General features: G+C 38.6%; 2 protein-coding genes across 4 annotated transcripts; one reads left to right on the top strand and one right to left on the bottom strand.

Annotated features, from left to right (window-relative positions):
• Positions 1-820: 820 nt before the first annotated feature.
• Positions 821-23,787, bottom strand: LOC108621654 (uncharacterized). The gene is made up of 5 exons (XM_018019093.2): positions 23,665-23,787; positions 2,305-3,013; positions 2,169-2,237; positions 1,430-1,552; positions 821-1,369 (listed from the first exon to the last, which is right to left on the bottom strand). The coding sequence occupies exons 2-5, from the start codon at positions 2,476-2,478 to the stop codon at positions 863-865; spliced, it is 873 nt and encodes a 290-aa protein (XP_017874582.1). The 5' UTR covers positions 2,479-3,013; positions 23,665-23,787; the 3' UTR covers positions 821-862.
• On the top strand, positions 4,840-22,670 carry LOC108608870 (uncharacterized). Of its 3 annotated transcripts, none has more exons than XM_089461810.1 (5): positions 4,840-4,974; positions 10,220-10,532; positions 12,600-12,686; positions 17,763-17,934; positions 21,342-22,670. In XM_089461810.1, the coding sequence occupies exons 2-5, from the start codon at positions 10,230-10,232 to the stop codon at positions 22,532-22,534; spliced, it is 1,755 nt and encodes a 584-aa protein (XP_089317936.1). In that variant the 5' UTR covers positions 4,840-4,974; positions 10,220-10,229; the 3' UTR covers positions 22,535-22,670. The 3 variants fall into 3 exon arrangements, with proteins under 3 accessions (XP_089317936.1, XP_089317927.1, XP_089317934.1); XM_089461801.1 differs by having other exon boundaries at positions 12,597-12,686; XM_089461808.1 differs by lacking the exon at positions 4,840-4,974 and adding an exon at positions 6,764-6,874 and having other exon boundaries at positions 12,597-12,686.
• Positions 23,788-25,245: the final 1,458 nt, after the last annotated feature.

Genomic DNA, 25,245 nt, shown 5'->3' with positions numbered 1-25,245 from the left:
TAGTAGTAGTAGTAGTAGTAGTAATAGTATTAATAGTAGTAATATTAGTAGTAGAAGTAGTAGTAGTAGTAATAGTAGTAGTAGTAGTAGTAATAGTTGTAGTTGTAGTAGTAGCTGTAGTAGTACTAACAGTAGTAGTAGTAGTAATAGTTGTAGTTGTAGTAGTAGCTGTAGTAGTACTAACAGTAGTAGTAGTTGTAGCAGTAGTAGTAGTAGTAATAGTTGTAGTTGTAGTAGTAGCTGTAGTAGTACTAACAGTAGTAGTAGTAGTAGGGCTGTTACACTAGCAAAAGGAGTAAAGAAAAGCTAGGCAGCTTGCTGGGTATTTGCTAGTCAACCTGTTGTTGCTTGAGGCAACACTTCTTTTTCCTTTTAGTTGCAAATGTCAAGACTGTTTTACATATAATTACATTTATATATTATAATATTGCATTTTGAACGAAGCTTTTGTTGTAAGCGCTGCCATTGACAGCAGAAAATATTGAATAATTTCTTCTGAGGTCCAGAGACGTGTTGCAACATGCAAGTGAGTATTAAGTTTGATTTTTCATGGAAAAGTCAGTTGTGGTTTAAGAGAGTTTTCTCACATTCATGTACACATACATATGTATATGCAGTATATACATATACATACATATAATGTGGTTTGTGGCTTGACAATTGTCTTCTATTGTTTTCTGTAATGAATTTATTTTGTATCTTGACAGGGTTCCATGGGGTATGGGGTATGGGGAACTGAAAGTGAAGCATGCTATAGACTAAAATCCTTTCCAATATGCTCAAATAGGTCTGAGCTCAGATGAAACAGTTTCACAAGAAATTATATAAATTTTTAATTTATTTCAATTTGATTCTTTCATTTTCAGCTGGAAATGTTTTCGTGGCCCCGCTCCAGCTGTCGGTACGCCGTGTGCATTTCCTTTGAGCTCAGACTGGGCTCTATTTGATGAGTCGCTTGGATAGTGAAGAATTTGTCCAGGAACTTTGCGTGCTTCAAGGAACCGGAAGATGTTTTCCTGCTGTTTGGCTGCGAGCAACGTTCGCAGTTGATTTCCTTGACCAAAGTGAAATCGGCGAAGAACCGTTGACGAAACTTGCCTTGGGGCAGGAGTCGCTCGAAGGTCAGAGCGAGTACCGAATATATCTCTTCGGCCACGGATGAGCGAATCGGCGTGAAATATCCACGACAAATGGGACACGTCTCGGTGCGAATGCGACACTCGAGGCAGAGCAAATGTCCGTTCTGGCACTGTAGAACTGGCGGCGTTATCAGAGATCTACAAACTGGACACTCGATGACTCGCAAAATGTTGTCCACAATGATGACGAGCCGTTTCAGGGCAATTGGCATGGGCACACAGCAGATAGTCTGGGAGTGATTGGAGATATTATTAGAAAATAATACCGTTGTATTAGAATTCCTACTTACGTTCTCTTCGCTGTCCAGCTGGCAGTTGCTGTTCCAGCAGAGAATTGTCACCTGATCCTTGCGGCTCTTGACTATTTTAGCTACGTCAGCTATGCGCATACCGAGAATATCTATGTCATTAATCTGGAATTACAAATAGAAGTTATATAACATTTGTAAGATTTACCCTAGGTCAGCCTAGCAAAACAATTTCTCGGAACTGGGGCAAGTATACAAAAACCGATTTACTTTATGTAGGAGAGATACTCAATTCTACCAACAATAATTTTACATAATAATATAAATAACTCAAAAATATGTTGTGGAATCCAAATCTTTTCTATTTCCTGTGGAACCTAATCGAATAATTAATTTTAAGATGTATTCTATTTACATATTGAACACATTGTTTGTTTGTATCGAACTGCTTGTTGCATTGATTAAGCAGTAACACTGCTTAGGTGCTGTTAAAAGGCCAGCGCTGTTAAGCAACAGACAGCTGTTAACGTAACATACAATTTTAACGGCTGTCGTAAGCACTTCAGCACACATGCTGTAGAGTGGGTGAGAGAGACAGAGAGAGCAATCTGTGGCAAATCGCGGCTATGTAAACAGTTAAAATAAATTTGAAGTAATCAGTTTTTTAAGAGATATCAAATTGCGTGTGCAAGTAAAAGTTGGCTATATATAGAATTGTTAGCTAAATGATTAATGTTTACAAAATTTTAAATTGAAAAATATTTGCATAAACCAGACTGACCTTCAGAATGCAGTCACCGGCTTTTAGACCGCGCAGCGATGCAGGTGTGCCAGCGGCCACCTCACACACCTACAATAGAACGGAAAAAATAACAGTTACCGCAGAAAAAGAAAGCAGCTTGAGTGAAAAACATTACCCAAGGATATGGATCCCATTTGCTGCGCGTCAAACGAAATCCATATGCCTCAATCTTTGGCGCAGCGCGCGGGATTCTTAGCAGACGCACGGTCGAAATGCGTTCCACAGGACTGGCTGCCATTGGCTCTGGGGATGTGGATGTGGATTTTGTGTTTATGCTATTCGCTTGCATCGAACACGTGTAACGCGCGCTTCACTCGCTGCCTGCCTAAGGTTAACTGTATTTTGTTATGTTTCGCTTTGCGCTTTATTTCTTTGCCTATTTTTGGCGTTACTCGAGCTGCGGAGCATCTAAATCGTTTCGTGCCTATCGCGCGCTCACTCCAAAACATACTAAACTCTCGATTTGCATTCGGCTTCTCTGTTTAGATGAGCTATCCCAGTCTCTTACTCTCTATCTCCCTCTCTCTCACTGACTCGCTCGCTCGCTGTGCTGGTAGCGAATCAGCATCCATATGTGGAGTTTTTTGTTTTCTTATGAAATACTCGTTTAGCGCTAACCGTTGCATTCGCAGAGAGCTTTTCGTAGGGCCTATGGAAGTCTATAGGTAAATCCATTAGCATTCACATTTCAGCTGCCGAAGAGTGCTTGAGTCGAATCGAATTGTCATTGTAACATTTGAACAGTTGGTCGGCTTTATATATTGTTAGCAAGCGGAGGCGGGAGGGTTCGACTGCATATTACTCGTTCGTAAGGCAACAAACAACTGAAATTGTATAAATCTATTTATATTTTCAAATTTTAACTATTGGTTGATTCAGATAGCTCTATTTGTGGAATAGTTCCAGAGAGCTACAATGACGTTAGATGGGCCTCACTCAAGAGCTGCATGACAGACAGACATACATAAGTATCTACGATTTGCCACGCCTTCGGTAGGCGTTTATAGCTTATTTTCTATCCATCTGTATCTCATTAAAAATTCAGTCATAAAACTTGATGATCGAGGTTATTTGTAAAAATTATATAGCTATTAACATTGACCCAGGCTAATAGTTACCCTACACTAATGCTATTTGAAGTGTAGAAGCATTATATGAATACTTTTTAACTACTATTACTCACTAGTAGGTCTCAGATGGTCTCAGATATGATATATATACATAAGTAGTTCGTAGAAAGCCAATATACTCTGCTTGGGCGAGTAGCAGAAAACACATGTACATGTACATATGTATGTATGTCGGTATAGCCGGTAGTGCTGGTAATGATTGGAAGAAGTGAGGGAATATGAGGCACGTAGAGTCTATCAAAGCTCAACTAAGAACTCGAAACAAGCTTTTAATATGAATTTAATTTAATTTTCCTAAATTATATAGGGAATTAAATTGTAGCTTTAATGGATATTGCTTTGCACTTGAAATTGGAGATGACGACGGAAGCTGCTTACCAAATATATGTACATATATTATATATACATATGTATATCACAGAAACATCTATCATTGTCTCTGTCAAAGGCAACAGCTACCGCAGCGTTGAGCATAAAATTTCATGTCTTCAATTGGCTCGTTTCGAACAACAATTAGTTTTTATTAATCCGAAGGCGAACCACTTATTGGCAAAGTACAGTAAACTGCCAGAAATATTTATTGCTTAAGGATCGCATTAAATGGGAAAACACAAATGAAACGATTTAATTAAAGAATGAAAATATAATACTATTAAATGTTTCTAATTTGATTAGCAAGAGGAAGACTAGTCAAGATTAGTACATGCACGACTGGTAGATACCCTGACCCGAGTGAAAAGCAGATTTCGCATGGAATATGTGCAGATTTATGCGCCCACTTGAAATACATACATATTTATGGGCACACACATACACAAGCAAGGCTTACTAGGAGTAGAAGATGCTCTTGTTCTCCGTAGAGCGAGCCGTAATGAAAAGTGGTTTCATTGAACTCTGTTTCTAATCGTACGATTGAATTGCAAATTTCAAGATATGATTAGAGTAGTAAAAGTTGTATGCATAATAATTTTCAAGTTTCTACTTTTAACAATTAACTTCTCAATATACATTTTTATCAAAACTAAATTTATATCTGAAAAGAAGTTTACTTACAATCTTCGTATTTATCAGATAACTCTAAATACCTAATTTGATATCTCTAGCTTTACTGGTCTTCAAGTTATACACCATAAACCATCATTGACACCCAAAAATGAGTCGGAATATTGGAAAGAAATTAAGGAAGAGTATTTAGTGCGATATTCAAGGATAAAGATTGCAAGTTTCAAGTGTCTAGCACATGTAGTTCTCGAGATAAATGTATTTAAACAGCCGAATACCCAGATAGACCAACAGGCTCTATAGCTATAGATCCCGCTCAATCATGCAAACACTCCTTATATTGTCACTCACTACAATTACAGAATTTGCAACATCTCAATATACCCAGCTTACGCACAATATTCAACCGTGCCCAGGGTATCGAAAGCTTTCTGCAGATGGCGCTTTAAAGCTAAGGTCAGCTGAGCTGAGCTGAGCTTGGCGACTGCGACTTTTGTGTGGCGCTGCGAAGTCGCAGTTCGCTTTTAGCTCTTTGAGTTTGCGCAGGTGACGCTGAACGCGAAGTGGAAGTGGAATTGTGGTGCCGGCACGAATTTCGCGTGTGCTGCTCACCACTCGATAATAGCAATAATAAATTAGTTTCAAACAATTCAGTAAGTTGAAAGAAAAGTGGACAATTCCATGGAATCAGCTGTTAAATTTGAATACATTTATCATTTGTGTGTGTGTATGTGAGTTTCTGTTCTGTGTCTCCTTCTTCTTCCGCCTCCTCCTCCTCTTCTGCTGTCATTAAACTCTCTTGGCTAATCACAAAGACTTTATATTAATGAAGCAAATGACCTTCGCGCTAGTGTCTTAATACGAAAAGCTCTGCTGCAATCTGATTACACTGGACAACAAAGATTTTGGGCGCGAGAGTAACGTGATATGAAGCGGAAAAAATATAATTTTGTTTATATAGATGAGGCACTCTGTGGTACATCTAAGTGGGTATAACGTTTTGGAATATTAGCAAGCGTAACATACTGTTATACGAAGCAGTAAAGCAAGCTTGTGTAAAAGCATGTGTAAAAGCGTATTTTGGAAATATAAAAAAGTGGTTAACACATTTATAACAGAAATATGCCACTTTATGATCTAGATCTAGAAATCAAAGTTCATAAATTATTATACTAATGCATTTGCCTACAAAAATTTGTTTAATTTATGTTTAATAAACTTAGTAAATTTTTTTTTCTTTTTTTTTTGTTTTTGTCATATTAGCCAACATAGATGCATAATTCTTAAGCACAGAATAGCTCACTTTTGATATATGAAAGTTAAAAACTGTTATATAAATAACATTTGTCCGTACTGAAACCGTACAACGAAGCTCAAGTGATATGAAAGTATTATTCTTAAAAAATAATGGGGATTTATTCAAATATTTAGTTTATTGTAAACTGTTATACATATGTATTACATAGCTCGATAAAATACTTAAAGCAGTAGCGATTTTCAGACACAGAAATATGTTAACTATTATACCAGCTTACACTTGTAGCATAAAGTAGCTCAATTTTGTTAAAGAGTGTTTGTTATTTTAATAATTTTTCATTTTTCGCCGGCTTCCAAATTGTATAGGAACAGGAACCATTTTTACACAAATCAATGCGAACAATTTGTTGCTTTTGTTAACTGAAATGTGTGTAAACAACAATTACTATGAATATTTATGTAAATAAATACATACAGACAAACAAAAACTCACACACACACCACACACACACTTGTGTACACGTATGCATTTGTAATTGCTGTCGAAGTAGGCTGCGATTGCGCTGCTCGCATGCGCGCAGCGAATTTTTACTGTTTGAGGTTTTTGGGTCTCTGTCGAGCGTTTCGCTGTATTTTGTTTTTGTTTCGGGTTTTTTTGCGTCTTGTGATTGTTGTTGTTGTTGCTGCATTTGTGTAACGGTGACGCAATGCTCGCGTGCTGTTGTTGTTTTTGCTGCTGTTGTTTTATTTTGTCTCGCCTTGCTGGTCATTGGCTGAAAACGAAAGCGGCAAAAAAAAAAATCACTGTTAATTTTACGCGCGCACACACACACACACACACAGATATACACGCGTATGCACGCATGTGCACACATGTGCTCGTGTGTTTGTATATCTTTTGCTTGCACTCATTTGCTCACATGTATATTTGCCGTTATTTAGGTATGTATGTTTGTTTGTGTATTTTTCATTTCGCTTGCACGCATGTGCTCGCGTGTGTGTGTGCATACATGTATGTATGTATGTATGGGGTTATTTATGTTTGTCTGTTTGCATATCTTTTGCTTGCATGCGAGTTTGTGTGTGTGTGTATGTGTAATTTGCTGTTTTCTTGTTTTTTGCTTGCATTACATTGCAACAGCTGTTTATTTTTGTTGCTGTCAGCTGTTGGGCTAACAATTCCGTTGCTTTAGTTGTAATACGCGCGCGTCACTGATTAGTTCATTTAGAAGCTGTTGCTTCCGAACTAAAAATCACATCAAATCGTTATTGAAACCAAACAAATTACGTATAACGGTAAATGTTGCAATTTATATAAAAATTTGAATTGGGAATTATTGGAGCGCATCATGAGCCGATTTATAACGGCTAATTAGTGCTGCACTTAAGACATTCACCTGAGTAACTGGGCTTGTTATTGTATTGGTTCGTGAAGTGAAGATGGGTATATTGGTTTTGTGTAATACTTTTTGTTTTTCGGTGTGTGGAATGTTGAAAACTGATGTGGAATGTGATTAAGCGTGTGTGACCTCGTCTAATATACCCAGTGGGGGCGTGCAAAAACGTGAATTGCAATATATTTGCTTTATATATTACTTTCGATTGCTTTTGCAGCAAGAGTCTCGGAATTGGACATACTTATGTATTATATTGAAAACCGATTAAAATCTTGAGAAGGTATATCTAGACCTTAGTATATAAATTCGAATATATCTTGAGCTCAATGAGAGCTAGAGAAGTGAAGTATATAATAGGAGCTTGTATCGACCATTCTTACATAACGATATTATATTATTAGTAAACGGGGCGTAGCAAGCTCCTAAGATAGTGCCTTCAACAACAGTACAGCTAGACCACATTTCGTCTGTATTTAACACCTATTATTAAATTGATCTTTATATAGATTTAAATTAATCATGAGATATCGTAGATACAGACACAGGTTCACGACTATTGGTGATCTGATTCATAAGGACCATCCTATATTCTTCACAATCTTTTGAGTATTACCTAATTTTATAGTTGGCATATTTCGTAGCACATCTATTTCGTAGTACATCTATAAGCATGGACCTTACAACAAATTTATCTCTGGACAAGCTTTAATTATTCGGTTAAGCTCTTAAGTAATTAAATTCGCTTTACCATATTCGTAACAGTTTGGGCAATGCCTTTGCTCAAGTTTTATTCGCTTTAATTATGACATTCGCTTTACCTTTCCATTACGAACGCGTTAACGCGTTTGACGTCACAGAAATTTCATGGCCAATGCCAACAAGAAGTGAAGTGGAAGCGCGTTTAACTCCAAAGCAAGTTTACTGCGTATATATGAATGCATGTATGTGTATGCATGTGTGTGCGAGTGTGAATGCTGCTCACTATTGAATCTTTCATTCCTCTAAATGGGTAGCCTGCCAAATCAAGAAGTAATAAATAGTTTATAATTATGAAATAATATTAATGGAAGTCTGTGCGGAATAGCTAAGTGTGTTCTAGTCGAGCATACTCGACGCCTATCGAAACTCTGCATGATAGAACTGTTTATTAAAATTTTATAGAAAAATAAATCATCTATATCACTGGCATATACAATTTTACAGGGTATGTAAAGATTTTAAAGATGCGCTAAATAACATAGATGATTTTCAGACAATTTCCAGAAATTTACATTGTGTACAGGGTATACCAAGGTCTATATAACAATTGTAAAATATTTTTATAGATTGCGGAATTGAGTCTGTCAAATAATAGAACTTTCTAGGTTTGTCAACTTTTCAAATATTTCAATTTCAATACAGGGTATACAAAAAGTTTAAATTGTGTAGCCTATGGGCATTTTTATTTATTTTATTTATCAACAAATTCAGCTGCATTATTCGTATATATTATTTTACATATAATAACTTTTCTCATTACTACATACAACATGATTTGCGTCCCTGCATAAAACACTATCAAAATAAATAAATTTATGCATTTCTATATAGCTTCTTAAACGGTATGCAAATAGTCTATTAGTTTTTATATTGGTAATTTAAATATTTTGTATATAAAAATTTTCATACATTCTCATCAGCTGCAATAGATTGGGCACAGGGTATTTATCAGTCGCGTTTGCTCTCTCAGCATTCAGCAGCTCTTGCGGATGCTGTTTGAGAGCGGCCTCTACTGCGTATACTTGATGTACTTGAACTCGCGTTGCCCGCCGCGACTCATTCATACAAATTACAGCAACTCTCGATTCTCAGTTCCGGCTGCGATGTATGTATGTATATACGAATATGTATGTATGTATGTATGTATGCATGCCTATACCTGGTGATCTTAATTGATTTAATTCGTTATGCGTTCCATTATTTGATTTTTTGTTGTTGTTTTTTTTTGGTATTTGTTTCAGTGATTGCAATGCCAAAGTTTTGCCACCACTTTTGATTTATGTGCGCAATTTGACGCTATTTTGGCTGCCAGTTGCGGCAACTGCGGCTAATGCGGCGTATGCTTAATTTCGAACAGTAGGCAAAGTTCTTTCGTGCCAACTTTCAACAGCCGGCTAATTAATTGTGCTTGGGCAAGGTGCAAACATTATAAGCAGCGCGCCCTCTCGAACCGAAAAGAAATAGAAAACGCCGCTGATTGAGGTACGCAAGCGTTTGCTACGTGCGCTGCATGCCAAAGCGAACCTTGAAGCGGGTCTCAAACTAAAACTACGGCTTTTCATTCATTTCGCTCTATATTCATATACCCTGTAGCAATGGGAGAAGCGTAAGCAGGTCGTGCTGTTGGTGTGAGAGGCGGCAGTGGGCGATGCGTTGAGTTGCTTTGGTGTGGATATTGTCTATTCGTCTGCTGTCTTTTCTCGTTAGACTCATTGAACTCGAGAACTATTTGAGCTAGAGACCTGAAATTTGGACTATGTCTTCATATATAACAGACGTATTGAAACCTTATTAGTTTTAATCAATATCGCATGTCATTTCTATTATGTCAATAAATATAGAAATTATTTTGGCGAGAGCTCGAGTATAGTATTCCTATTATATCTATATGTAAAGATTTTTCGATTTATTTGTAAATTTGATATGCAGATTCTTGTAAGCTATAGAAAGATTATTTGTATTAAGAATTTTAGATACATACCAAAAAAATCTTGAGAAATTGCCTACCTTCATAGCAGAATCATCGAGTTCAGTTTCATACAATATATACCTAAGGTCTCTTAATTGCTGATATTCCACTTTAGAGAACTTAAAGCATTGGAGTAGCTTCCAGTCGGGAGCTGACTGAGGCACTCTCTCACTGGTTTTCCAATATTATATGAATGTGTTTTGATATTACCTATGACCGTCTGTGTGTGAGTGTGCGTGGGTGTGTGTGTGTGTGTGTGTGTCTGCACGTCTGGCACACATTTGAGGTGTTGAAAATGAGCCAAAATTTATGTCAGTCAGCCAGGCCCCCACAGCTGAGGCATCCTTGGATGTGGTAAGCCCACTCGCTGCGCTGTCCATGCGTAAGCTAATATATAAATTACTTCAAATGTCTTGAACGTGCGCCCTTGAAGGTGTCAACAGGGAGGGTAGTTACACATAGCAAACATACTATATATTTATTTATATAGACTCTCTTTCTCACTCTGCTTTATAGCTCGGAGATTATGCTGCAGCAATGCATTGTCAAGGCACCGACCGGTGCTCTGGGCTTGAATTTGAGTCGTGCTCCCTGGGATCCGTATCCGTGGGTCAGCGGTGTGCAGAGCGACTCGAATGCCCAATTGGGTGGCATTTGCATCGGAGATACCCTGTTGCAGCTGAATGGCCGAGATGTCCTGGGCCTGCGGATCAGCGAGCTGGCCAAGCGACTGCGCGAGCATTGGCTAACAGGCGCTGATCACGTGGTCATGCTGATGTGGCGACAGCAGCCGACGACAGCTGATTCACAGGAGGCGGCACATGTTGAGGTAAGTTTAAGGAAGGATCTTGAAATGAAAGGACTGATAGGGGAATGAAACAAACACTGAGTGGATGTCATCGCATGGAAGCGATTCCGCCTAACCATTGAGCTATTCTCTTAATAGGGTTTTGCTGTTATTGAAGCATTCTTATTTACTTATTAAAGTCCATTAATGTAGACTTCACTGTAGTCGTGCCAAGCAAATGACATATTTTACTCATTTGTAGCTGTCTCATCTCAGATTTAGATCAAATATTTATATCCCCTCCTATGCTCAAGTCTTGTCCAGTCAGCAATTATAATTTACAGCATATACCCTTGGAGCAAAGCTAGTCAGGGTATAACAGACATGCAACTGACTGAAGAATATCATATATTAATACTAGAAAGTAAATATACGGCTTTGCATCGCCTGTTTATATAAATCTCGAGAACTATAAAAGCTAGAGAAATGAAATTTGATATACAGATTCCTTTATGCTATGCACAGGATAAGCTAAAAGTTTTTCTCGGATTGCTCCTTTCATTTCCATTAAATCGGTAAATATACTTACTTCTTCTTGGTTTTTCAGTGAAATTTTCGTATGGAATATTCATAGTTCATTTTTGTGTAAATATTCATAAATGCTATGGATATCTTTTAGTCAGGCATGGGATGAGATTTGAGGGAAATGCAGCTGGTCAGGGTATCTTGCAGTCAAGCACGCGATATTCTAAACACATTTTCGTGTATATATAAGAGTGTAGAGGAAGCCGCAGGTATCTCTTTGTCAAGCACGACCAACTAGAGCACACTTCACGCCAGAAGCAATTAATAAATCTGTCTTGAATGCTTCACAGTCTGGCAAGAGCTTCCATCCATCTAATGGGGCTGCATCTTTTACTACATCGGCGTCATTTGTATTCACACCGCCCTCGACTGCCCCAGGTGTTTATCTGTCTGGCTAACAACATTTCTAAATATATGTTTTATTAAATTTTACAATTTGTATGCAGTGCATCATTACGAATTTAATTGACCCAAATTTGACAAGCACTCGAACGACTTATTATAGATGACAAGCAAGCATGGGGACCAGCCCACAGTCCAAAATCCAATCACCCACTTTTTGGGCAGCTCGCACCACAAACCCATAGAAATTGCAGTCGCATTCGGGTGAAGGTTAGTTCGGGCGCTACTTAATGCGTTATCGAAATCATTTGCTGAATCAATTGGCATCGGCTCAAGCACTTCAGCACGTCTATACGGTGCTCATACTATGCAGTAATCAGTGCGTTTCACGGCAATCGACACACATTTGGATATTGGTTCATGAGAGCGTTGGTGGGGACTACTTGCAGTGGGTGTCCCAGATGCGAGAGTTTTTGGATTGAGTGCATATTCGATTCGATTAAATTTTACCCTGTTTGCAGCTTGCTTGGCAAGATCGTTGACTTCCATTTCAGATTGCTCAAGTATAACCTATTTATATATTGTTGATCAACTACAGGCTGAGTCGGCATGGTCGTCGATAAAAGGGATGCGTCTATCTAAGCATTTATATAATCATCGTATAGTCTGCAATCCTTCTATCTATCATCTAGTCTATCCATCCGCTAGTCGTTCCGTCTGTCTGTCTGTTTATTCTTTCGTCTGTGCATTCATCCGTACATCGGTCTATACACTCATTCATCCACCCGTTTATTCATCTGGATGTCTGTCCATCCGTCTTTTTATCCTTTCTTAAATTCGGATATCTATGCGATTATCCGTCTGTTCAACGGGCTATCCATTCATTTCGTCCATCCGTCTATTCATCCTTTCTTCACTCTAGTTATCCGCCTATCCGTCTGTCTGTCCATCCATCCGTTCTTCCATCCATCCTTCGTTCCATTCAATAACCGAAAATCTAAGGTTTTAAGTATCTTCTAGTTAATCCTGTCCGCCTTATTAAATTTATCTTTCTGAATATTTGCCTTTGCATAATTACAAACTAAGCTGCCAACTTTCAAGGCTTAGCACAAGTATTTAAAAAATACTAAATACTAAATTGATTAACCTCAGCTATACTCGAATGTTTCCCTCTTGCAGCAGCACGGCATTAATCAACAATCGCTGCAAAAGTTTGCCACATGCTTGCAACATATTGCTCAACTGCTGGAGTGTCCCGTCTGCTGTGATGTAAGTATGATGTACACAGTATGTATGTATATGTATAAGTATATATGTATGTGTGACTGCTCCTCCTCCTGGGGCCGCATGTGAGTTGCATATCGATGAGGCTGCGAGTTGCCCGTTGCCCGTTGCCAGTTGCCAGTTGGCGGTTGTTGGTTTTTAGTTCTAGTTTTAGTTTGTCATTATACAACTTAGCCAAAGTGAACTTGGCCGGGGGGAGGGCGGGTCTTGTGGGCGGGCTTCTGGGCGCTTGTTTGCCTTTTGTTGTCCTCGTTCCGGCTGCTGCTGTGCGTTGATTTTGCCCGGCGCAACTTTCGTTGCTAATCACTTGACCGTGCATAAAGTTGAAACGTCAAGCTGCATCCACTGATTGCATCGCCCGATGCTCAGGTATATCCCCTCACCCCTCTCCACCCTCTCCACCCTCTCTACCACTATTCCGCTTGTTTACACAATTACTCACAGCCTGTCGCCGCCGTCATGACTACAAATAACTGTTGCCGCTGTGTTAGTTAATGCCCGCTCACCCGCTGGCGCCCTTTGACGTCACTCACAAACTATGCTATAACATATGCCTGCTCAACTATATACATACGTATATACGTATACGTAAGCCTTCTGAATCCCCCATTAAGCAGGGTATAGAGCTTTTGTTCAACTGCACGTCACAGTCCGCCCGGGGGAGGCGTGGCGAGCTGGGGCGATCTTTGTCTGTTGGTGAATCTGTTTGCCTAACCATGAGTATCTATTGTATACCCTGTAATCCTTTGTTGATGGGTATATCGACTTTGTCTATCTGTCTGATCTTTGAAAACATAATATTATAGGTAATACCCTGTTCTCTTTTGATAATGGGTATATAACATGTAAATTCGAAACGCTTGTTCTTCTAGACATTATCCTATATTGTATACTCTGTATTCTTTTCAAATTGGGTGTATAAGTTAATACATTAGTAAACTCTGTGTAGCACGTAAGGGAAGACCTGTTCATCTATACATAAGTATATGCTTTATACCCTATCTTCCTTTGATGATGGGCAAAATGTATATATGGTATGGTATTTATAGGTACATGAGTAGCAGCTAAAAGACGGCTTCTTAAGGTAAACAGATTTCTGTCTATTTGATCATATATACACAAGTTTCTATAGCATCCCTTTTGGTAATTTGCATAAAGGGTATATTGGTACATCCTCTATTAGATTGATAAAAAGGGCATATTGGCTTTGTAAGAGGCCGAATGAGGCGTGGCTGAAAAAGGCGCACACAAGCTGAGTGAAGTTGCCCATCTCATTGCAGCATTCCCTCCAGCAATTCGATTATGTACAAATACGGTATAACGTTTCTGGGCTCATCTATGTAACTGGGAGTAGGGGGCGTGGCAGAATAACTTGGTAAATAAAGTATATAAATTATAAATTAAATATGTTTTTCGTAAGGGCAACCAACTAAGTCAATTTAACCACACTCGTCCGCTTGCCTACATGCAAGTCTTTGTTAATACCCTATAATCATGGCGCCTATTTAAATAGGGTGTAATGTTTCTCCTGGAATTAATGTAATGTGCAAACGAAATGCCATTTAAGCTAAAATTCTAGATGAGGAATTTGATCAGCAGTTAGACGTAGGTTTTTGGCTCATCTATGAGGACAAAATTTGTAGATCTCGAGAACTTTGGATCTCAGGAACTAGAGCTTTGAAATGAAAAATATATATTCCTACTCTATGCAGTATAGCTTATATTTTTTTTAGCTTATAACAACTTGATCATTGAAGTCCGAGACAGAAGACTACTTAATTAGTAGTATAAAATATTTTATACCAACTCTCCCCTGTAGAAATCTCCATTATCTATTTACTATCATCTATTACTAGCATTTCAGACTACTTAAAGGTACTTCCGGGTATCTCGTAGTCGCTTACTCCCAACAAATCATGCTCACTAGTTTTTTTTCTTCAAAATATTTTATTGAAACCCAATTTAGATATATTAATATCTACAATGGTATGTGTATGTGTGTGTGTGGCCATGCATATGTCGAGCTTGCTGTATACACAAATATTTCGTCTGCTTAATAAATGTTTGCTATTGCATGTGATTTGATTAGTTTTGCTCTATTGGCTGGCGGCACTTAGGCGAAATATATGGAGCATGCTGTGCGATGATTGATTACGAAATTTAAAAGTCAAATATTGTCGATTAGGCATGACAGGCAATACAATTCAGCTGGGGTCAAAGGCCAGCGCCGGCCCCAGCTGCTGCCCCAAATATAATGCCAAATACAAATTTTCAAGCTGGAACCTTTTTCGGCTATTTAAGGTGAAAGTCAGGTGGCAAGCGGCTAAATTTAATTAATTAGATAGCATAAAGCGAAAGTTGGCTCTCGTCTGGCGCAGTTTGTTTTCCTTTTGCAGACTGCATTCATACAGTAAAGTTATCTCTTAATGAAATTTATTAAACCTGAAAAAAGTTTAGCCAGAGTCAAAAGTGTCCCTCGGACGGGCGAGGCAAGGGAGGCATGCACAAACACACATACATACACATAATACGAAGCTCTGGGCATGTCCCGCTCACCTGCTTTTGCTGCTAACACTGCATGCATAATTTTGTTTATTAGCCTTAAAATCTGTTTATGTAGAATACCCTTTCAAAAGCGAGAGGAGGCGTCATAGCGCTTAGTGTGTTGAGTTACGCATTTAAGCCAGCTTGCGGCGGGCTTTGCTGAACAGAGCTGTCCACACTTGATAGCAATCTATAAGCCAGGTATTGTGCTCAACTATAATAATACCTTGTAGTTGAGTTGTGAAACATTCTAGTATATAGATATGCAAGCATTGCAAACAGTTTCAAACTTACTTTTCGGAATTTTCCGATCCTGAATAACTCGAGTTCTAGAACTACGATTTTATTGAACAACAACAACATACAATGATATCACATACTCAATAAAATGTCTTCAACTCTAAAGGCCCTCAAGCTATGCTCAAAATACCAAATCAAAATATGAATATTTATGTATATTACAAAAATGAAATGAGATATTGTAAAAAAGAATTTGTACGATACTACCTATGATACACAGCTAAATATGTATTGAATTCCACATCTCTTACGTTTATAGTTCCGGAGATCTACTGATTTATTCAGACGAACACAAACTCAACCGATTTTGTCAATTCGATTCCTTATCGCCATAAAGAATTTGCCCACAATATCCACACTGCCACGCCTCCTCCTACCCGTCACATACAAATACAGAAGCCAATATTCCCGCACAAGTCCAGGACATGCATATGCATGTTAATAGGCTGTGCCATTTGCCTATGCAAACAGTCAAATCCATTAAGTTATTAAGGGATTTGCTGCATTAGATTTTCAATATTTCGACAAGCAAATATTCAGCTCTAAACAACTTAAGCATGTTTCTAGCTCAATGACTTGAGACAGTGGGTAAAGTGCTGATTCCTTGTTGACTTTGGATAAAATACAAAATTGAAATTTCGTTTCTATTGAATATGCATAAAATTTACATTTTCATAAGCTTAACAAATTATTTATGAATAAAAATTCATAAAATGGAAATTAAATCGGAAAATTCCTAAACTTCTATAAAAAGATTGAAGAATTTAACATTTTCAGGTACGAATGCATGTAAATTCTGCATTCCTCCTTGTCCGCCCTTTAATGTAATTTAAAACAGTTGCATTCTATTGTTCTATATAAATAATATTGAGGAGGAATCCTTTAAATTGATTGCAAGCAAATCGCTTTACATTTGTTAAGCTTGAAATTCATATTTCCAAATGATACCAGAAGAAGACGAACAGCAGAAAAATAAAAAACAACAAAAAAACAAAAACATTTGCAAGCAAAATTTGTATCTTTATTGCTGCATATTTGTAGCTGAGATGGAAACACGTACCACTACATATGAATTACATAACCATGTCTGTGAGTCTGTCTGTGTGTGTGTGTGTAAATACTGACAAAATGCATCAATTGAATTTCTATATCGATATCTGTGCGCGTTCATCAACTGAGAAGGGTATATTGGCTTTGTGCAATTAATGTTTCACTGAAGTGGGACTTGAGATTGGGTATAGCCACAGTCAGGTATGCCATTGTTTCTTAAACTAGAGAGGTTTGGGCATATGCCCATGGATTATTGATGTATGCTCTACAGCATAAAAACTAACTTTGTTCAGCTTATGTATGCTATGAACAGGGAAAGCTGTGAGGTAATATATCGTTTTTATATAGATCAGATTCAGATCTACAGATTTGCTTAATATTGTGTGTTTAAAGAGAGAGAAAGAGAGAGAACAAGAAAGAGGGAGAGAGTGAGGGACAGAAAAAGGAAATGAGTTAGATAGATAGATAGATAGATAGATAGATAGAGAGAGGATAGATAGATAGAGGGAAGATAGATAGACAGATAGAGAGAGGGAGAGAGATAGAGAGAGGGAGAGAGATATAGAGAGAGATAGATAGAGAGAGAGAGAGATTTTGTTTGATTTCTATACATCAGAATGATTTTTAATGAACCATCTTATAAATGTATTACACCTAGAGAGAGACAGAGAGAGATTTAGTTTGGTTTGTATATATCAGAATGATTTTTAATGAACTACCTATTCCTGAAAAGATTGCTCCAAAAGAAAGAGCCTTAAACAGCGTTAACGGGTATCATGCAGTCGATAACACCCGTTTTCAGTTGCTTTGTTTCTACTTTTTTGTGAGCAAATCCCATGTTTCTGTGTGTGCACGTTCTTTTTTTTTCAACCTTTATATATATAGTTCTGTAGAATTTCGTTTGCCGCTTGAACAGCGCAAAACTGTTTTTGTGCACAAAATGGTTAAAAAGCGGGAATTATTTTAAATCCGCTTGTAATATTTTGCCATTTTTTCAAAAGTAAAGTATTTCATCCTTAAATTATTGAAATAAATTTTTGCTTTTATTGGAGAATCTCAGACATTTTGTTTGCTTGCCGAATGGGACAAGTTTTGATTGGAACGATGTGAAGTCTCGCTTTTATTGAATAATTGCATATTTTTTGTTGTTGTCTTCCGCAAATGCAGGTGATAAAGCCACCTGGCTGGCAGTGCTGCAACGGGCACGTGCTATGCAATAATTGTCGCAATCGCTCCGAAAAATGTCCGGTCTGCCGAGTGCCACTGGGACCCCGCGGACGCTGCCTGCTGTCGGATAAATTATTTACGCTGCTCGCCGAGAATTTCCCCTGTGACGGCGGTAAGTCGATTCTTCTAGCTACCCCTACTCAATGGCCAACAACCTGGCCAAAGTGTGCCACATGTTGCCCTTACCCTGCACGTATCGAGAATGCGATGTTTCGGCTATGGGTGTTTGGTCAACGTGTATGTCGTAGGGATAAGGAGGGAATGTCTAAGCCGTATATGTTCTTATAGACTAGTCAAATTGGCTCTTAGCGTCAGGTTATCCTTCCATTCCTTATCATGTCCATCCAAACATCCGTATAAGCGTGTAAGCTCGAGATCTTTATAATCATCTCTGCATATTCCCACACTCTCAAAGGATTACATTATATTATTTTAAAGCTCTAGAAAACTTTAGTTCTTTGGATATATCTTAAGCATCTAACAAGTTAGAGTTTTAAATTTGGTAATTACTTTTTTCATAAAATTTAAATTTCGGATTTCATTATAGTTTTATTTTATCAAAATTTTTCAAATTTAAGTTAAGCTACACAATTGAGTTTTGATTTCAAGTGATCTCAATTTTTAAATATTCCATAAAATTGTTTAGGCATTACCTAAAAATTTCATAAAAATCGCTTAAGAAACACAAAAGTTGATAAGGAAAGCGTGAGGGAAACTGACAAAGTCAAGTAACTCTGGCATTTGAGCAATGCGTGCACTCACACACACACAAACATATATTCACACATTCACACATGCATTTTCATGGTCATTCCACAAATAGAACTGCAATGCTGAGTGTTAGCTGTTAGCTATATCTAGGAATATATTTGTCACTAAGAGGACGGGAAAGGAGGAGGGTGCTGGGAAGGCTATGGTGGTAGAGAGACAAAACATAGTTTGGGTAGTTCGTGATTAGGTATTGTATTTCAGCTGCAGAGCATCTGTAAGTCGTGCACTCCCGAGTAGCTCTGACCTCTCCCTGACCAGTTTTTCTTTGCTGGTCTTCGAGTGAATCTATTAATATGTCTTCAGTGCGTCAGTTGCTGGGGCAAAAGTTTTGGGCCAACTTGTCGTAATCTACCTGAAATGGCGCCTAAATTAGCGCTGTCATTAGTATAATGTGTCCTGGCTCGGACCATTATGAGCCTAAGCAGCGGGCTTACCTTGCTTCAGTGCGAACTTCGAATCCCCATTCAGCAGCAACTGGAACAGAAAGAAGAACAAGAACCAGAACAAGAAGAAGAGCAACAACAGATGTCATTAGAAGGGCTCGCTATTTGTCAATTGCTTTATGCAAAAGTTTTCAGCTGCAAAATTACGCTTAGTTGTCAAATTAAATAGGTATCAAGGTGCACCCAAGTCTGAGAATATGTGGGTAAAGAAGGGTACGACAGAAAAAAATAGCCGCTCGAAGTTCGCTTTTAAGTGCGAGACATAATCCCAAAGAAATTTGTTTTAGATTTTTATGAATTTTAAATAAATAAAAGTAGCCCAAGAATCATTCAAGCAAAACGTTGTATGCTTTAAGACCCTGGGGTCTACTGAAAATGGGTTAAGCAACCATCTTAACAGGGATCCAAATGAGGCGTGGCTCTTAAATTTTAGGCATATGCAATCCAGGATAATACTGCTGCATTGGTTTTGTAGGCTGTTGTATACCCTGTAAACTTTTTTAAAAAGGTATACAGCTTATAAGTTAGGTATAACTAATCTACATATATAGTAATTCCAGTCTGTAGTATAGACAAATATATTCCTTATATATCTTATCAAGATGACAGCTGGGTCGTTCAACCTTCCGTTCGTCTAACTCTTCCTCAGTATATTCCTGTGAATGCATTGGTCTCTAAATCTATAGGGAAGATCTTTTGGCTGTTGTACTTGTACATATACATACATATATTCACATCGATTGGGCCTGCACAGGTTTCAAGGATATCTCATAGTTGAGCACTCCCCAGTTTCGACCACTCCAATTTGATTTTTATTGTAGTTGAGACTTGTTGCATAATTATGTTGCATAAATTGCAAAAGTTTTTCACGCTTTCTGCCCTGCCCAACAGTTCCTTACGCTTGACACTGCTTTTCCAATTGCTGTTTGCCTTGTTTTCAGATGTCGTTAGATGTTTCGCTACAGCTAAATACCCATTAGATAACAATTGTACGGAAAAGTTTTTATAGCTATGCCGTCAGTGTGTCTTTCTATATCCTGGTTTGTCTCGTATCAGTCTCTCATTTACTTTATCTATCGGTCTCTCTCATCGGTGCTTTCTTTCTTTCTCTCTCTCTCTCTCTCTCTCTCTCTCCCTCACTGTGTAATATTCTCTTTCTCGCCTTTCTCTCTAGGTGTACTCTATTTCCCTCTCCCTATCATAGTCCTACTTATTTTCTGACTCTTCCTTCTCTATTTTTCTCCATCAGACTTTCTCTCCCACTCCATCAATCTCATTCTTTCCCTATCTCTCCGTTTCTATCCATATCTTTCTCTCTCTCTCTCTCTCTCTTGCTCCTTCGTCTCACACACACTTTCTTCCTCTCTCTCTCTCTCTCTCTCTTTCCATCACTTTCTTCGTCTGTTCGAATTCCCTCTCATGTCGTGCTTCCTCCCCTATATCTCTCTTATTCTCTGTCTTTTAGTCTCCTCCTCTCGCGCTTTAATTAATTTCATGTCGTATTCTTTATTCATGTATATCTCTCTCCCACATATACATTCTTTCTATATTACATTATTTCTCGCCTTCTTTGCCTCTCTCTCATCACACTCTTTTGCCAGAGTATCTCTGTAGTCTGGCACTCCCCAGCTGCAGCGAGACTTGTTGAGTTCTGCTATCAAAGAAGTTGCTGCCAGATTTCTGCATTTTTCAATTTGTGCATTTCCATAAGGGTCGAGCAACGTTTGCCAACTCGAGTTAATGCTGGGTTCGCAACAACAGAAAACAAAACATTGATGTCTCTAGTCTCTAGTCCCTTGTCTCTAGTCTCGTATCTCTTATCTCTTATCTCTTGTCGCTTGTCTCTTCTCTCTTGTCCGAGTGTCCTCTGTCGTCCGGGCGGGGAGAGCAGCTCTGTTTACTTGTTGAACTCACTTAGAATCTGGAATTTTGCTGTTTCATTCGCTCAGCACTTTGTGCGTTTTGATTGCTGCTAAATTAAGTGTGGGAGACTTTTGCTCTGCCCTGTAGACGATTCAATGGTAGGTCGGGTATATTGTTTTTCAGGCAATGTATGTGACAGAGGATTGATGAATTCCATGCAATATATTATTTATTGAAAGAGAGGAATACGTGAGTTGTATAAGAATGTGTTGGCCTGTATGTGTGTACTTGCATGTGTGTGTGTGTGTGTGTGTGTGGTTAATAGGGTATATGCCAGCCTTATATCACCTTCCTTTATAGCTACACATTAAAGTTTATTATAAATTTATAGCAAATCATTTGATATATTTTAATGGAATAATTGACTTTGTATTTGTTGTAGTGAAATCCGTTAAGAATGATGCGATGGCCAACAGCAAAGGCAACAACAGCAACAACAACAATGGCAGCAATGGCAGCAAGTGCACAAATGAATATCATAATCAACCAAAAATGGCATTGGCCAAATCGAATGCGAGTAAAAAGTGCAAGAAGGCGGGCAAGCTGCAGATGCAGCTGCAGCTGGGCGTGGCAGGGGAGGGCGTGGGGAAGCGGCCGGCAGAGGAGGTTAGGGCAATGCCAGTGGGAAATGAGGGAAGTGCGCCAGTAGAAAATAATGTCAACGTGATAAAAGAGCTGAGGGTGGAAAGTGTCCTGAAGGAGCAACAACAGAAACAGCAACAGGACCAAAAACAGCAACAACAACAACAACAGCTGGAGGATGGCAACAATATGCTCGTTAAACCAAAGTTCAAGTTGAGTAAGAAAAGTTGGCAGATTACAGACGAAGATCAAGACGAATTGCACAGCAATGAAGTTGCAAACATAAATAATGGGCAAGAGCGCGCACTGGAAGTTGGTCTGGATCCGAGTCGGGGTGTGGGTGTGGGTGTGGGTCTGCGACTGGCTTGGGGTCCGGGGCAGGTGTTGGGCCCAGAAAAATATCAAAATTATCATTGCCCAACTGGGAAATCATGCAGCAAACAGCTGAAACTTTTCCAGCCAGCGCCGAGCGGCGGCAACAAATTGTCAACTGCAGCGCAGCGGGAGCAGCGGGAGCAGCGGGAGCAGCCGGAGGCGGGCGCCTTGCCAAAGACATCAGCAGCAATGAAACTGCCGTTAGACGCGACGGAGTGCCTGCTGCAGCATCTGCGCGCCGAGCACGGCTTGGGCACGCTCCTCAGCTCGGGCACGCTGGGTCAGCGCTTGCATCTGCACGTCCAGCCGGATGCACAGATCTGTCTGCGCCTGAGTGAGCTCTCAGCAGGCGCACAGGTGACAGAGCACAGCTTCTTCTTGGCCATGCTGGGGATCAGCTCGAATCGCTACGCGGTCTTCCTCTGGCATCTCGATGGGGAGCAGCATCAGTTCCACACCAGCATCGAGTCGCCGTGCAAGCAGCTCAAGTGGTTTGGACCTGCTCAGCCGCTGACGCGCAGCTGGTCAGAGATAAGCGCCACAGGTGAGTATCTCACCTGGCTGGACAAGGGCGAGCACAATTGCAGAGGATTCGATATTATCGTTAAGCGAAAATAGAACCTAGAAACAGACATTTTAATTTTTAATAAAAAACACATGTGATGAACTGAATTTGTATTAAAAAATATCAAAAATACAAAATTTAATATATAATTTAATATAAACAAAAAATAAATAAATTTCTGTCATAGTACTTTTATTATTATTTTTTATTTTTTCAGTCAATTTTAAATAATTTAATAAGCCCTAGGCTTATAGCCGAACATCCTTTTAGCAGTTATAAACTGATTTGTATTTAAGGAAAATATTTTTTTAATAAATTGTGTGCTTTGTAAATTATATTTACCCATACAAACATACTCACATACACACACACATTTATTTTGTATTTTTGCGTATTATTTCAAATATGTGAAAACACAATTTTAAATGTGTTAAGTCAGCTGAATTTTTAATTAATAAAAGCATTTAGATACAAGCATACACACACACACATACGTACATACACACATAAATGCTTGCCTGTGCTCAGCTAGCAAGCTCCCGTCCTGCACTATGCTCCAGCTCTCTTTTATGCGTGGTGCCGTTATTTTTTACGCTCTTCATTTTTTTCATGCCTTTATATTTGCATAAAAGCAACAACAGCAACAGCTACCGCAACAACAACAACCACACATGTAGACTGCTGCTGCTGCTGCTGATAATTGACTTGCACGCAAATTAATGTTTCTGCTATGCACATACACACACACTAGTGCATATATGTATATGCATATGTATTACAGCTGAATGCATACACATATACACGCTTTTATCTATATACTCGGGCAGTAGCATACGTGTGTGAGTGTGTGGAATGGCTAGTGTAGTTGCGGAACGCGCAGCGCAGTTCCATTTGAATAAATTGCTGCCGCTGCTTGACAAAATATTGCGTATACTCAAAGGCGAGCAAAAAATTTCATCAGAAATACATTTCAGTCAATTATTCAGTCATATTTTTATAAGTATTTCAAAATACACATACGAATTCCAATAAAATAAGAAGCAGAAAACTAAAGTCTATATGCATGCGTGTAAATTAGAATTATTCAAATATTTGTGTTGAGTGGCTGAATAAAATGATGAGAGCTTCTCTTTGATTATTTATTTATGTATTCATGTGTACATATGTATGCACGTACACTTACATATATGCAACTAGTCTTGCTTTTTTACTCTTTCATTCGTATTTAAAGCATAACTTTAAGTGGACTCCATATTTTATTCATGCTCACCAGACACGACTGATCAACAGGACAGACGAGTCCAGACTGATTGCTCTGGCCCACTCATGACAATAACCACAACAAAGAGCGCGTTACTATTAACACTCTTGCTCTCAATCCACTCTCATTGCACGTTACTTGGTTAAGCCCAGCTGAATACACAACGGGATCTAAGGCGCGCTCTTCATTGCAGTTGTACTCATATGTATACATACATATACATGTATGTGTGTGTAGCTTACTACGTCTTTTGTTGTTTCGTATGGAGTAAAGTTATTGTTATGTATGTATGTATGTATGTTTGTCAATTTTAGTATTCTATAAACTATATTATTTTATTAAATAAGTGTGATCATGGACTGGTATTCGTATTAATACGAAGCGACAGCAGAAACAATGTAAATGTCAACATAAAAAAATGATGCACATATATAAATGAGCAAACAACTTGTTCAATAGCAAATGCCATTTCTCTTACTCTTTTTTCTCTCTCTTATGTTACCCTTTAATAATAGTCTATGCGGGAAACACGAGTATTCACCGATTGTGAGAAAGAATTTTTGCTAATTCTATATATATATTTGTAAGTCCTCCTGAATACATCAGAAGGTTAGGTGTTATATAAAAATTCGAATTGTGTTGTTAAGGTACTAAACTTGCATTGTACAGATTCCGCGCTTAAAATATATATACAAAAAAAAACAAGTAAGAAAGCTCCAGTCGAGACTGCTCGACTAGGAGATACCCTGAACCCTCCAAGCTGATATTCTAATTATTCTGCACTTTTTTTATGCACACATACATACACATGCATCCACACGCACGCATAAGCCTGCGCTCTGCTAACTGCGCAGTAAGCAGCGACTGCGCTTGGGCTGCGCTGCAGTGTGGGCAATATTATGAGAATTTATTTGTTAAATAATTTCTTTTGTAGACATACGATCTTAATGAAAATTTTAGAGCGTAATCATATGGTAAATATGTGTGTATATTCCAAAGCCCAAGTCTCTAGTATTTGAAATACGCTTTTTACAAAAGTGAGGGTGAGGGGGTGAATTTAAGGGTGGGGGGTAAATTTTAACAAAAACCGAAATTGTATAAATTGCATATAAGCATACATTAAAAATTTGGAGACTCTAGCAATAAGGGTGTAGAAGATATAATTTTATAACTGGTTTTCGATAAGGTTTTTTATCGATAAAAAAGATCGGGATGAGTTATCGATTTTTAATGATAAACTTGATATGCGCGCTGTAATTACGGACATTTTAAAAAAAATTTGAAGTCTCTAGCTCTTATATCTTCTGAAATCGACGCGTTCATACATACGGACGGACGGACGGACGGACGGACGGACGGACGGACGGACGGACGGACGGACGGACAGACAGACGGACAGGGCCAAATCAACTCAGCTCGTCGCCCTGATCAAGAATATATATACTTTGTGGGGTCTGCCACGCCTCCTTCTGCCTGTTACATACTTTTAACAAAACCATTATA

The sequence above is a fragment of the Drosophila arizonae genome, chromosome 2, assembly GCF_054131065.1.
Source record: "Drosophila arizonae isolate 15081-1271.41 chromosome 2, UAZ_ARI_1.0, whole genome shotgun sequence".
Taxonomy (NCBI): Eukaryota; Metazoa; Arthropoda; class Insecta; order Diptera; family Drosophilidae; genus Drosophila; species Drosophila arizonae.
The sequence above is the reverse complement of the archived record's forward strand: the minus strand, read 5'-3'. Positions and strand labels throughout refer to the sequence as shown.

What these genes read in the sequence shown, in the direction of transcription:
- LOC108608870 (XM_089461801.1), top strand. Translation starts at nt 10,230, where the DNA reads ATGCTGCAGCAATGCATTGTCAAGGCACCGACCGGTGCTCTGGGCTTG. An exon ending in AGGAGGCGGCACATGTTGAG is followed by an intron (nt 10,533 to 12,596) that starts GTAAGTTTAAGG and finishes TCCCTCTTGCAG; the next exon opens with CAGCACGGCATTAATCAACA. An exon ending in AGTGTCCCGTCTGCTGTGAT is followed by an intron (nt 12,687 to 17,762) that starts GTAAGTATGATG and finishes CCGCAAATGCAG; the next exon opens with GTGATAAAGCCACCTGGCTG.
- LOC108621654 (XM_018019093.2), bottom strand. Translation starts at nt 2,478, where the DNA reads ATGCAAGCGAATAGCATAAACACAAAATCCACATCCACATCCCCAGAG. An exon ending in AATGGGATCCATATCCTTGG is followed by an intron (nt 2,238 to 2,304) that starts GTAATGTTTTTC and finishes GTTCTATTGTAG; the next exon opens with GTGTGTGAGGTGGCCGCTGG. An exon ending in AGCTGGACAGCGAAGAGAAC is followed by an intron (nt 1,370 to 1,429) that starts GTAAGTAGGAAT and finishes AATCACTCCCAG; the next exon opens with ACTATCTGCTGTGTGCCCAT.